The 13,468-nt window shown below is 50.1% G+C and overlaps 2 protein-coding genes across 3 annotated transcripts in view; one reads left to right on the top strand and one right to left on the bottom strand.

The window, feature by feature from the left end:
• Nucleotides 1-105: 105 nt before the first annotated feature.
• PEX11A (peroxisomal biogenesis factor 11 alpha) lies at nt 106-6,699 on the bottom strand. 2 transcript variants are annotated; one of them, XM_070400572.1, is made up of 3 exons: nt 6,529-6,666; nt 3,569-3,684; nt 106-677 (listed from the first exon to the last, which is right to left on the bottom strand). In XM_070400572.1, the coding sequence occupies exons 1-3, from the start codon at nt 6,582-6,584 to the stop codon at nt 106-108; spliced, it is 744 nt and encodes a 247-aa protein (XP_070256673.1). In that variant the 5' UTR covers nt 6,585-6,666. The 2 variants fall into 2 exon arrangements, with proteins under 2 accessions (XP_070256673.1, XP_070256674.1); XM_070400573.1 differs by lacking the exon at nt 3,569-3,684 and having other exon boundaries at nt 6,529-6,699.
• A 2-nt stretch (nt 6,700-6,701) lies between these two features.
• The window catches only part of WDR93 (WD repeat domain 93), a 29,656-nt gene continuing 22,889 nt past the window's right edge, over nt 6,702-13,468 (top strand). Inside the window, exons 1-3 of the mRNA XM_070400566.1 lie at nt 6,702-6,791; nt 9,439-9,781; nt 11,460-11,652. Of these exons, the coding sequence (XP_070256667.1) occupies nt 9,479-9,781; nt 11,460-11,652 (496 nt within the window). The 5' untranslated portion in view covers nt 6,702-6,791; nt 9,439-9,478. The remainder of the gene's footprint in view (nt 6,792-9,438; nt 9,782-11,459; nt 11,653-13,468) is intronic.

Genomic DNA, 13,468 nt, shown 5'->3' with positions numbered 1-13,468 from the left:
TGCTCATGCGAATGAGTCGTTAAGGACAGACTGACCCAAGCATGGACTCTGCCCAATGCTAATGTCCGTCCCCCAAGAGGTGTGAGTCTTCAGCCTGGAGCAGCCTCAGTGGATCTTCAGCTTCAGGTGAGGCCAGGCCACCGTGATGATGCCGGCGACCGAGGACACGAGCCCCCCGAGTCCAATGATGCCAGGGTTGGACTTATAGATCCCCAACTGGTCCAGAGGATTCAGGAGGTCACAGAGGTTCTTCACTGTGTCCAGGAGCAGGGGAGGGTGCTTGCGCAGCGATCGGAACAAGAGCAGGAGAAAGGACTGGAGCCATTCCGTCTCCTCATCGGCCACGCTGTACCCCAGAGGATTCTGGGAGAGCGACCTGTCCCTCTTTGCCTTGTCCTGCGCGGCCTGTTCCATCTGCAGGGCGATTTCGTACAGATCCCTGACCAGGCTCAGCAGGAGGGAATAGTAGTAGTGGCGTGCGGCCCACAGTCGCCATTTCTCTTTGTTAATGCCGGAGGTGAGCCCGACGCTCCTCACCCAGAGGACGGTGTCACAGATGAAGTAAACCACACGGTTCAGGTTGGCGAGTGTCAGGCAGAAGCGGGGCACCAGGTCCGTGGCGTGAATGCTCTGCTGAGTGGCCTGCACAGCGTGTACCACGTTGCCCAGCCTGAACCCTGCAAGAACCCACGGCAGCAAACGGTTATTGAACTGTGTGCGGCAGGAAGGCAGGGCCCTGGTCCTTGACACCACACTGTCACTGAGGCTCTGTCCGTGATCAGGAAAGGAGAAAGACTACACTTCACAGTAGGCCTCAGACACCTAACGCGATCCCAGCCCTGGCCGGTTGGGCTCAGTGGATAGAGCGTCAGCCTGCGGACCAAAAGGCCCAGGTTCGATTCCGGTCAAGGGCACGTACCTCGGGTGTAGGCTCCTCTCTGGCCCAGGCCCTGGTCGGGGCTCGTGCAGGAGGCAACCAATCAATGTGTTCCTCTCACATCGATGTTTCTCTCTGTCTTTCCCTCTCTCTTCTACTCTCCCTAAAAATCAACGGAAATATATCCTCGGATGAGGATTAACAAAAATAAACAAACAAACAAACAAGTAAATAAACAAAACGACACCGGAAGAGACAGACGGTGGCTCTTTGATTTCCCTGCCTCCACTGCACTGAATGCTCACCACCGCCTTATAACACCGGGACTTGAGGTCAGGAACCAGCGTCCATCTGCCCATGACCAGCTTACACTTCTTTACCAGGAAGGCTCTATGGCAACAAGAACTCCAGATGCAGCATCCTTCTGGAGAGTCTGAGGCCCTACATTTTATTTACTTCCCACGCAAAAGGTTGCTTTGAAAACAACACCATTATCAATCTGCCATTTCTCTGGCCCAACCCCCTTTGGCTCCTACTGTCAAGACAAAGTAAATAACTGGCTCAGTGGTTGAACGTTGACCTATGAACCAGGAGGTCACAGTTCAGGGCACAGGCCCGAGCTGCTGTCTCCATCCCCAGTAGGGGGTGTGCGGGAGGCAGCTGATCAATGATTCTCTTTCATCATTGATGTTTCTATCTCTCCTTCTCTGTTCCTCTCTGAAATTAATAAAAACCTGTATTTTTAAAAAAGAATTTAAAAGAAGTGAAGATGGTAGGATTTAGTGGATAGGACAATGAGTAATGTCGTCATATATGACTCCTAGTGAATTAAATCAATCACTGCAAGACATGCCTTTATCTGAGGCTGTAATTCCATTAATCAGGGAGCTATCAATCAAATATTTATGCATCAGTCAAATACTCAGTATGCATTACCGTCCTGAACACTATGGAGGGTACAAAAGAAGTGCTTTCCTTCAAGAACTGTATCTTAGACTCAGCAAATGCTCGGAAGTATCTTCCCTGAGGAAACTTAATAATCTCAGAAGAATGTCTGGTATCATCTTATCAAAGGTAACGCAGAACATAGAACGCAAGGGATAATCCTGGGTTCCGTTCGCCTCTTGCACTAATGACTGAGTGACCTTGGGCACGTCCTTTCTGGACTTCGGAGACGGTGACTGCAAAGGGCCTCTGAGCGCCAACACTGTAGAGAATCTGAGCACGTCTATTCTTGCTCTTCAAAGCCGTCCAGACAGCTCACCCTGCCCTTCCCCTCCTGCTTGACAAAGTTAAGTCTTTTCTAGTCAAACCAGTTTCCTCACTGATCCTCCAACACAACTGTTTGCTCTGAAAAGTCTGAGCTGTCACTGAAGGAAACCACCCCCAAGATGCTCTCCCTCCTCCTCTTGCTAGCCACGCCCCCAGCCCACCTCCTCAGAAGCCTTCCTTGTCCTCCACCAACATATCTGGCACTAAATCTAATCGCACTGTCACACCATGTGCTCTCAGATCTCCCACAAAGCTCGGGACGATGCCTCCATGAAGTCGGCGCTCACAAGTAATTGCGCAACATCTGATTTCTACATTTCCTCTAGTCCCTGCCCACCTGCTGCAGCAACTTCTGGCTCTCCTCCGACAACTCGGAGTCGGGCACACCACTGCTACCGGAAGGACAGGTTTCCCACTAAGCCTTACTGGTCAAGTGAACTAAGTGAGTATAAAACACCTGACCTCACTTTTTGCCTTTAATGTGAAACCACGCCACAACTGGTCTAAGAAAATGTATCTGCCCCTGGCTGGTTTGGCTCAGTGGACAGAGCGTCGGTCTGTGGACTGGAGGGTCACAAGTTCGATTCAAGGGCACATGCCCAGGTTGTGGGCTTGATCCTCTCAGTAGGAGGTGGGAAGGAGGCAGCCAATCAATGATTCTCTCTCATTATTGATGTTTCTATCAATCTCTCCCTCTCTGAAATCAATAAAAAAAACATATATATATATACATATATACATATATATAAAAAGAAAAAGAACGACTCCGTCCATTTCCCCTAGCAATTCCTCAAGAGAAGAAGGGGAGAGGCAGGGGGTCCAGGTTACAGCTATTCTGTTCTTCCACAGAATATAGGGGCTCCCGGAGGCAGGAGCTCATGTCGGGGACTGCCCAAACATGGGGATTCTAAGAACTAAAGGTGAACCAGCCCTGGCTGGTTTGGCTCAGTGGATAGAGCGTTGGCCTGCAGACTGACGGGTTCTGGGTTCGATTCCAGTCAAGAGCACATGCCCGGGTTGTGGGCTCGATCCCCCTCCCCAGTAGGGGGTGTGCAGGAGGCAGGTTCTCTCTCACTATGGATGTTTCTATCTCCCTCTCCTTTCCTCTCTGAAATCAATAAAAATATATTTAAAAAATAAGTAAATAAAGGTGAGCTAACACAGTGTGTGTCCCAAGGGTTGTGATTAACCACAAAGATGTGCAGCAGCGCCGACGGGGAGCGCTGCAGGTGTTTGTGAATGGTCCGCAGCAGCAAAACAGTCACCGTGTGGGGCCTGTCATTCCATGAGGGCAGACTGACTGGCTGGCTTCATCGGCAAACCTGACTAGAAAGGAATGTTCTAGAAAGTGTTTTGTGAATTACAGAGCCCGAGGATCCAAGCCAGGGCCCACTGGCCCTGGAGAAACAGGGTACTTACATTTGCGGCCAGTGCTCACACTAGACTCCAGTTTCTTGAGCTTCAGTACCACCTTCTCTTTGTCAGGTTTAGGCTCTAACAAATACCTAAGCAACATGCATGTGTACTGAGTGGCTCTGAAACGGAAAAATAAAAATAAAAATGAAAATGAGGAGGGTGATTGACAAACCAAATAAAACCGGATTCATGAAGTAAGGGAAGGAGGAGCAGGTCTCGCTGGAGGCGAGGCTTCCCAGACAATTTCTCATGCAAGCAGCTCTCCCAGGAGCAGGATTCTGCAACAGGCACTGCACGGGGCCAAAGGGTAGGACGCATGATGGAAATGCAACTCAAAGGTGATGCAGGAGATCTCGCGATGACACAGGGAACAGCCGCTCTGAGGGCCTTTGGCTGGCACCGTGGCAAACTGCACAGAAACCTCCCTCATGCCAAGTCTGCAAAGACCCAGAGTCTGTATTTTATCAAGTGCAGAATGATTCTGCAGATTTCTAAAGTGAACTTTTTGCCGAGGAGTTAACCAAGCACTTATGTGACAGGAGTGGCTCAAACTAGAAGCCAATGAGAAGTCCACAGTGTGAATAGTGTTTGATTTTTTTTTTTTATGACGAGCAAATACACACTCATACATAACTAAGTTTAGATATGTCTTCCCAAACTAATTATTTTATATAAAGTACAGATGCCTGTTTAAGAGTACTAAATGTTTAATAAAGTGATTATTGTCACGCCTACAAATAACAATGCCTTACTAACAGAAATAAAGCAAATGAGCAATTTTATACCCCATAAGTGAACATCTAAATGCCCTTGGCACTCTATTTATAAAGTAGGTACCATTTCCCGCTGTTCTGTAACTGTATTTGAATCCCTTTGTGCTATAAAGATTACTCTACCTCTGGTCTAACAATTAAACCTATATGAGACAAATTAACCAGAGACAATAATCAAATTTAATTGCATATGTTCCCATGGGAACCCCATGTACAGGAAGGGTTCAGACACAGAAAGGGAAACTGAGGCATCTGACATTCTGAGCTAAGGATGAGGTAAGGCGCCTTAGGGCTTGAGGGAAGGAAGGTCATTTGAAGGACAATAAGATGCACAGATGTTCAATAATTAGAAGTTTGCTCTGCCCTACAGCTAGGTGATAAAAAGTTATTTCTGGTGACAACTCTTATTATGGGCAAGGCCCCTAATTTAAATTCTTCTAGGTAGTTAAGGGAGGTGGGGCAGAAATTTTTCTTGAGCCTGAGGGGGTCTCGGTTGCCTTTAGCTCAAAATAATCCACATATCACAGAGGACATCTTGGGGTGACTCGTTCTGATCTCCTATACTCTCAATTAAAATGTAACACGTTGCTCTAGCCAGTTTGGCTCAGTGGATAGTGTCAGCCTGTGGACTGAAGGGTCCCAGATTTGATACTGGTCAGGGCACCTGGCTCGATCCCCAGTAGGGGGCGTGCAGGAGGCAGCCGATCAATGATTCTCTCTCATCATAGATGTTTCTATCTCTCTCCCTCTCCTTTCCTCTCTGGAATCAATACAAATATATTTAAAAAATAAAAATAAAATGTAGCACGTTTTCCAAAGTGATGAAGTATAAAATAATCTCTCACACACACACACACACACACACACACACACTACACGCCCCTTAAAGTTCGCTTCCTGGCTAGAGGGCTCAAGCTGGTCACATTCTCAGATTTGGTCAAGTAACAGGAATGTGTCCAAAAACAAGGCATTCTTTTATGAATGCCAGATTGTTCTTAGAAGCTGTAGTTGACCAAGAGGATTGGGAAATGAATATGAGGGATTTCAGACCGTGCTGAGTAATTATTTCATTAGCCAGCCTCATTGATGACCTTGGGGGGAGTGGGGGGCGGTACAGTCTCCGTCCGCTGACTGCAGGCTTCTATCTGCACGAAGCTTAGACGTGATGCATCTATTCTCTAAATCTCCCCAGTTAATGAGAAAGGGGGGTTTGGCCTGGTCGGTAGAGAGGTGGGTACTGGCGTCAACTGTGGAAGTTTCAATCTCTCCGCTCTGCCGCTGAAACCTGCGTGGGTTTCTCCCTCTGTGAAACGGGGGTGGTTGGCGCAGCCGGCTCCGAGGGCTGTGATGGGGGGCGGGGTCCACGAGCTGTGACCCACTCTGGACAATATCGGGGGACAGTACCGGGCACAGCGGGCTTCCCTAAGTCTCGTTACCGGGGCCACGCTCCCTGGCCTGCTTGTGCCAGCACCTAACACCCAGAAGAGAGGAAAGGCTATTCAATCAAACTGCAACCGTAACTAGGTTTTTTTTTCTTCTTTTAAAATAAATGTAGAAGAATCAAAAGAATTCCTAAAAGTACACCAGGAGCTGCCCGACCGTGTGGCACTGTGGTTTGAGCCCGACCTATGACCCTGGAGGTCAAGGTTCAATCCCCGTCAGTGGGGTGCGTGCAGAAGGCAGCCGATCCACGATTCTCTCTCATCATGGATGTTTCTCTCTCTTTCCCTTCCTCTCTGAAATCAATTAAAATAAATAAGTAAATAAAATAAAAACATCAGCAACTCATTGGAATGCTTCCGGCAGCACCGCGGGCGCCTCCGAGGGGCCGGGTCCCTTCGAGGCTCCGGCGCCGCGTTCGGTTCCCGGTTCCCAGGATGACACGGAAGGCGGAGAAGGCGCCCCAAGTTCCCGTCTCTCCACAGGCCTCCGTGCGCGGCGTGAAGCCACACCAAGGGCTCGGCTCTCTGACCACAACAGTCACCCCCAAGTTTCTTTAAAAATCAATGCTCGCGGCGCGGGGCGGAGAACCGTGTCCCGGGGCTGGGAGAAGGGGGCGCGGCTCCCGGCCCCGCCCCGCCGAGTTCGGGATGACAGGCTAGACCCCAGCGCCCCCGGAGCCGGCAGCCCGCCCTCCTTCCCGGGGTGCGGGTCGGCGGAGGGGGCGGAGGCGGCCGGCACCTGCCTCACCTGAAGAGCCGGTCGCGGCCCTGGGTCTGGTTGGTGAAGCGGGTGAAGGCCTCCATGGCGCCCGCCCGCGGCCACACGGAGCCCGGCCCGGCCGCGAGTGCTCGGGGCGCCGCGGGTCCCGCGGGAGGACGGCCTCGGATGCCGGAGGGGCAGAGTCTCTCGGCCAGCGGGGCGGGCAGGCGGGCGTCGCGAAGCGCGACTTCTCAGCTTCCGGTCAGGACCGGAAGTTGTGGTTACTAAGGCGACGCCAAGCCGCCGGCCAGGTGAGCAGAAACCCCTGCTTCCGCTCTGCGGTGCAAGCGCTTCTCACGTGCCCTTGGGCTCCCTTCACATCCTGGGTCTCCTCGAGGGGCTCCAAGGGGCCCGTCTCCTGGTCTCAGGCTATTCCCGCCCCCCCAGGGACCCCAGGTAGGATCCGAATGGAGGTTCCCCTGAGCTTCCGCTTGGGGACTGCAGGGCTAAACATTCCCGGATCTGTGCCTCTGTGTCCCTGGAGCAACATCAGCTCCAGCTCTGGGAAGCACAGGGTTAGAGCAGAGATCAGCCGATTGGAGGAGTGTATTTCTAGCAGGAGGGCCGGGTCAAGCGGGAGAATTTTCTGTTAGGATTACTGAATGAAGATTTCTACTTGAGGAGATCCTAAAATGGTTACCACGAACAAAGTGGGGGCAAAAATAGATTACAACGAAATTGCACCAATGAACAGACCTCCTGTGGGGCTTGAAGACATGGAACCCCAGCCATTCCATAGCAATGTTTTAATTTTTGATTGATTGATTGATCTTAAGAAAGAGAGGGAGGGAGCGAGAGAAACATGGACCTGTTGTCCCACCCATATATGCCTTTATTGGTTGACTCTTGTATGTGCCCTGATCAGGGATCAAACCCACAACCTTGGAGTATCTGGATGATACTCTAACCAACTGCGCTACCTGGCCAGGGCCACAGCAGCAATTTTATAAAATGCCCCCCCTATAATTACAAGTTAAGGTCGCCTATTTTTTAAATCTTTGGTCCCTTGTTCAGACCTACCCCTAACACTTGCAGGCCCCCGGGGGTAGCAGTATAAAAGAGACCCACATACCATACATTTAAATATTTAAAAGTTTTAAATCAAAGTAACACATTGTTAAATATGTTCTGTTCTCTTCTCCTACCTTGACAAATATCTATATATATAAAAGCCTAAGCGACCGAATGACCAAATGACTGGTTGTCCGGTCGCTATGACGTGCACTGACCACCAGGGGGCAGATGCTCAACACACAGGATTGGGCTCCCTCCTGTCTGGATCGGGCTTGTGGGGATTGGGCCGAAACCGACTCTCCGACATCCCCCGAGGGGTCCTGGGTTGTGAGAGGGCGCAGGCCAGGCCGAGGGACTCCACCGGCGCACGAATCCGTGCACCGGGCCTCTAGTACTTTTGTAATGATCTAGAAGTCATTTCACATTCAGAATTCTTGGGCTCTTTGGAATACCTGGAAACACAGCCAGAATATTGTACTCAGGGGAGAGCTGGCCCCAGTCCCTTCCCACCGCTTCTCTTCCCATTTCTGGCTCCCACCCACATCACCGAGTGTGTGGATACTCCAAGCCACATCCAAGTTCTGCCCATACCCCTTCGATCAGCCATGCCTTGGTCACCTTTCAGGTCTAGGGGTGCACACATTAGCAGCTGAGGGAGAAAAGCCAGGAAGAGGCTCTTGCAGGTACCATTTGGGCAGTAAATTTCAGGAGTATAGGTGCCCTGAACATGATCTAGACTCCAGAAGGAGGCATCTGGACTTTGGGGTGGTATATCATCTTGGCCCCACAAATTTACCCCTTCTTGCACAGGGCAGTGCCTGGAACAGAGCCAAAAGTATTCAAGTTCATAACCCAGGGCAGGGCATTACCGCAAGAAAATAAGAATTTGCTGAATGCTGGTTATGTCCTACCACTTGAGCTCTGGGCCTCAGGTATTAGGTTACTGAAGGACACAAGTAAATAGCTAAGCACAACACAGGTTCCACAGCAGTTACTGGAAGTGCTTGAAATGCCCTGGTCGGAGTGGGAGGGGAAGAGAGGGAAAAGTCACCGCTCAGTACCCAGCTGGCTGGAGCACAGCCATTTGCAGAGATGGCGGAACCAGGAGAAGACATGAGTTGGGGGGGAAGGGGGAGAGGTGAATTCTCTTTGGGATAGAAAGACCGCCTCGCCTCTCCTTTGTCAGGAGGTGAAGAAAGGCAACACGGTTTCCAGAGTCCTGTGTTTCCACCCTAGCACACCTCATCTTTCGCTGGCCTGTCTCTGCTGATGTCCTTACTAATGCGAAGAGCGTATCTTAGTAATGTGATAACCATCCCATAATAAACATGGAAAGTGCCATTCCCTAGAATAAATAGTTCCCATAGACTGTTATGCTTGTGCTAGAGATGATGTACTGTTTGAACTTCACTATTTATTTTTAAATATATATCTTTTTTGAAAATATATTTTTATTGATTTTAGAGAGGAAGGGAGAGGGATAGAGACAAAGAAACATCAATGATGAGAATCATTGACCAGCTGCCTCCTGCACGCCCCCTACTGGGATTGAGCCCACAACCCAGGCATGTGCCCTTGACTGGAATCGAACCTGGGACCCTTCAGTCCACAGGCCTACACTCTACCCACTGAGCCAAACCGGCTAAATATATTTTGATTTCAGAGCGGAAGGAAGAGGGAGAGACATAGCAATGATGAGAGAGGATCATTGATCGGCTGCCTCCTGCACGCCCCCTAGTGGATGGACCCAGGCATGTGCCCTTGACCGGAATCGAACCTGGGACCCTTCAGTCCGCAGGCCGAAGCTCTATCCACTGAGCCAAACCGGCTAGGGCTGAACTTCCCTTATTTTCTCTAATACCTTTACTTCCTTCCTTTAATCAGCTCCTCAGTCTCAGAGCCGTTCCCAGTGCCGCCTTCTGTGATGTCATCCCTCAACGAAAGCCGCGCCCAGAAGATGAGGCTGCCTTTGTTTACACAAAAGAGGCAGCTGGAGGTGCCGACCCCGTCGGAGAAGGACTGGTCGAAGGATGATGAAGAGAGTTACGTCTTCAAGGACCCACACCAGGAGCTGGATTCCCTGCCTCAGCCGTATCGAATGATCAACAAGCTGGTGAACCTTCTGTTCGACCGGGCGTGGGAAATTATCGAGGAGAGGGAGGCGCTGCGGGAGGTGGAGCTCAGCCGGATCCGGCCCACCATCTACCCTCCAATTTTAGAAAACAAGGTACAGAGAAGGTGACCAGGGGCCTCTCCCTGTTTCCCAGTTGAGTGTTAATAAATCAAAACATGGCCGGGCCGGTGTGGCCTAGTGGTTGCATATCGACCTATGAACCAGGAGGTCCATGGTTTGATTCCCGGTCAGGGCACACGCCCGGGTTGTGGGCTCGATCCCAAGTGGGGGGCGTGCAGGAGGCAGCCGATCAATGATTCTCATCATTGATATTTCTATCTCTCTCTCCCTTTCCCTTTCTCTCCATATCCTATATAATAAAGAGCTAATATGCTAATTAGACCAAACAGCAGGACGACCATCCGGACGACTGTCCAGACGGCCTTCCGGATGAAGCCGGGGCTGTGAGGGCCTACCTTTGCACAAATTTCGTGCATCAGGCCTCCAGTAAATAATACATGAAAACACCTCATCCAGGGAAGGAATTCCTACCAGGAACCTTCATTCAGTAAGACAGCTGCATTTCTTTTAAAGAGTCTAGGCATGCCGGTGTTGCCTGGAATGGATTTGGTCCGTGTCTGTGGAAACAGGGGTTCTGGCTAATGGAGGATGCCACAGCAGGTCTTTTATGCTCAGCCACTGTTATTTTGATATCTTTCTGAATGTAGTCGTCACTCTTTTGCTTGATGGGTGAGAATCTGCCAGCGCCTCCGTGATAGCTCTTTCCACAGTGTTTTTTGGTTTTGTTTAATATATATTTTTATTGATTTCAGAGAGGAAGAAAGAGGGAGAGAGAGAGAGAAACATTAATGATGAGAGAGAATCATGGATCGGCTGCCTCCTGCACGCCCCACGCTGGGGATCGAGCCCACAACCCCGGGCACGTGCACTGACTGGGAATCGAACTGTGACCTCCTGGTTCATAGGTCGACGCTCAACCACTGAGCCACAATGTTATAGATGAAAGTGGTTCAGGGAATGTGGCCACACATAGTGTAGTGACTAAACATTTACTCTCCACTTTTTTAAAAAAATGTATTTTATTGATTTTTTACAGAGAGGAAGGGAGAGAGGTAGAGAGTTAGAAACATCGATGAGAGAGAAACATCGACCAGCTGCCTCCTGCACATCTCCCACTGGGGATATGCCCGCAACCAAGGTACATGCCCTTGACTGGAATCGAACCCGGGACCCTCCAGTCCGCAGGCCGATGCTCTATCCACTGAGCCAACCCTGTTTCGGCTACTCTCCACTTCTCTGTTTTCTCTGGCCCCAACCCCCTAAAAGTGGAGTGCTGACTTCCTCTTATTTTCCCTTTTTTTTGTTGTTAATCCTCACCGGAGGATATTTTTCCCATTGATTTTTAGAGAGAGTGGAAGAGAGAGGGAAAGGCAGAGAGAAACATCCATGTGAGAGAAACATATCGATTGGTTGCCTCCTGCCCTAGCTCCGACCAGGGCCCGGAGCCTTAACCGAGGTACGTGCCCTCGACTGGAATCGGACCCTTCGGTCTGCAGGCCGATGCTCCATCCACTGAGCCAAACCGGCTAGGGCGGCTATGACTCCTTGATACGTGGGCACAATACGGAAATGAGCCTGTGTTTGGGGAGGATATTATATGTAGGAAGGGCTCACATCCCTCTTTGAAATGTTAACATGTTGCTCGCAGACAGTGGCAGCTGAAAAATCTTTTTTTTTTTTCTCTCTCTCTCTTTGTTCTTTGTTTTCCCAGCTCAGCAAAAGGCCAAGATGCCTAGCGGTTTCCCAAGACTATGTGTTTATTGCAGGAGCCAAAGGCTTCTCCATCTACAGTCTGCACGATGCTAAACAAATCTATGTTTACGAGAAATTTAAGGCCGAGGTCATGTCCATCTGGGCCACAGACTTGGGGAACGAAACACTTATGGCTCCTGTGGATGAAATGGGTACTTGTTCTTCATCTTCCTTTAGCCTCATTTACGTGCACCTGTACACCAAGCATGTCAAACTCAAGGGCTCACGCGGGCCCAATAAACAAGGTTTAAGTTTATGTGGCCGCAAAAAAAAAAAAGCTTCCATTTTCATAGAAACGTAGATTTATTTCAAAAAGTATAGTATTTATAAAAAAAGCCACAAGAACAATGATAAAATTCATGTTTTCTTCCTGACACTTGGCATCTCCTCTCTGCTACCATCTTTCCTACTTTGGGGGAAATCTTGTTCACAGCGATCACTTTCAAAACTGACCCACGGTGAATGTCAGTAATTCTGGATCTGATAGGAGACTTATTTCCTTTCATAATCCTATGTAATAAAAGCCTAATATGCAAATTGATCAGTGGAACGACCAGTCGCTATGATGCACACTGACCACCAGGCCAGCCAAGGCAGGTGCCAGCGGGGGGCCTCCCAATCGCCCCGCTGTCAGCCCACAGATCAGCCCTGATCACTGGCCAGGCCTAGGGACCCTACCCGTGCATGGATTTCGTGCATCAGGCCTCTAGCTGTACCGGTAAATAACTGCTCACACTGTTATGTTGGTTGGCCCACAAAAATATTCGTTATGGGCTGCATGCGGCCCGTGGGCCACGAGTTTGACATGCTTGCCGTAGACCGTTGTTCATTTCCTTCCCAGGGGTGGGCAGGGCCAGACATTGGCAAGTTCTCCCTGGTCATGTACGGTGTGCCAGGCACTCTCCCAACATTTCACATACTGGCCCTTTAACCCTCAGCACAGCCCTAGGAGGTAAGTATACTTTTCAGAGGAGGCAACTGAGGCACGGAGGTGAAATGACTTACTTGAGGTAACACAGGAAGTAAATGGCGCTGGCGGGATTCGAACCAGGCAGGAGGCCCCGGAGTCCACACCCCGCGGGCACTCAGCAATCCTGCCACTCACAGAAACCAGGGCTTGCTTTCCCCCTCAGCCCGAGGACGAACCAGCCCTCACGGGGACTGCAGCATAGAGGGCTGTAGACAGGGTCCGGGGGCCCCGTCTCTGAGGGTGGCTGGGCCTGGTGGACAGGTTAGGAAGGGCGCACTGGAAGGAGTCTGCAGAAGCCGGACAAGAGGCAGAGAGACGAGAAAGAACCACTGTGTGCACTGAGGGGAGAAACGATGGCCTGGACCAGGGCAGGGGCCGTTCACATGATAAGGAAGACTGCACTGTGGTTACACGCGATGCTCACACGAGGGGAAGTGAGGTGAGGGACATCAGAGAATTCTTTGTTCCATTTTTGCAAGTTTTCTCTAAGTCTAGTATTAAGTTCAAAAATATAATAATAATATATAATAAAAAATAAAAAATAATAATAAGTTTAAAAATAAAAGCTTTAAAAATGAAAAGGAAGCCCTGGTCGGTTTGGCTGAGTGGATAGAGTGTCGGCCTGCAGACTGAAGGGTCAGGGGTTCGATTCCGGTCAAGGGCATGAACCTCGGTTGCAGGCTCCTCCCAGGCCCAGGCCCTGGTTGGAGTGCGTGCAGGAGGCAAGTAATCGATGTGTTTCTCTCACATCAGTACAGTGGGGCCTTGACTTACGAGTGTCCCGACTAACGAGTTTTTTGAGATACCAGCTGTCTCTCCGCAGATTTTTTGCATGGCGTTGATAGAGTAATTTAAGTTAACGAGCTCCTTAATGAGCTCGGTCTCGGAATGAATTAAACTCGTAAGTCAAGGCCCCACTGTATTTCTCTCTGTCTTTCCCTCTCCCTTCCACTCGCTCTAAGAATTAATGGAAAAATATCCTCGGGTGAGGATTAAAA

This window comes from Myotis yumanensis, unplaced genomic scaffold, assembly GCF_028538775.1.
Source record: "Myotis yumanensis isolate MYYU_CA2020_CCGP unplaced genomic scaffold, mMyoYum1.0.hap1 SCAF_20, whole genome shotgun sequence".
Lineage (NCBI taxonomy): Eukaryota > Metazoa > Chordata > Mammalia > Chiroptera > Vespertilionidae > Myotis > Myotis yumanensis.
The sequence above is the reverse complement of the archived record's forward strand: the minus strand, read 5'-3'. Positions and strand labels throughout refer to the sequence as shown.

Excerpts from the sequence above, each read along its gene's own strand:
- PEX11A (XM_070400572.1), bottom strand. The coding sequence starts at position 6,584 with ATGGAGGCCTTCACCCGCTTCACCAACCAGACCCAGGGCCGCGACCGG. Across the intron at positions 3,685-6,528 it reads GGCCGCGACCGGCTCTTCAG|AGCCACTCAGTACACATGCA; the intron begins GTGAGGCAGGTG and ends TTTCCGTTTCAG. Across the intron at positions 678-3,568 it reads TGTGAGCACTGGCCGCAAAT|GGTTCAGGCTGGGCAACGTG; the intron begins GTAAGTACCCTG and ends GGGTTCTTGCAG.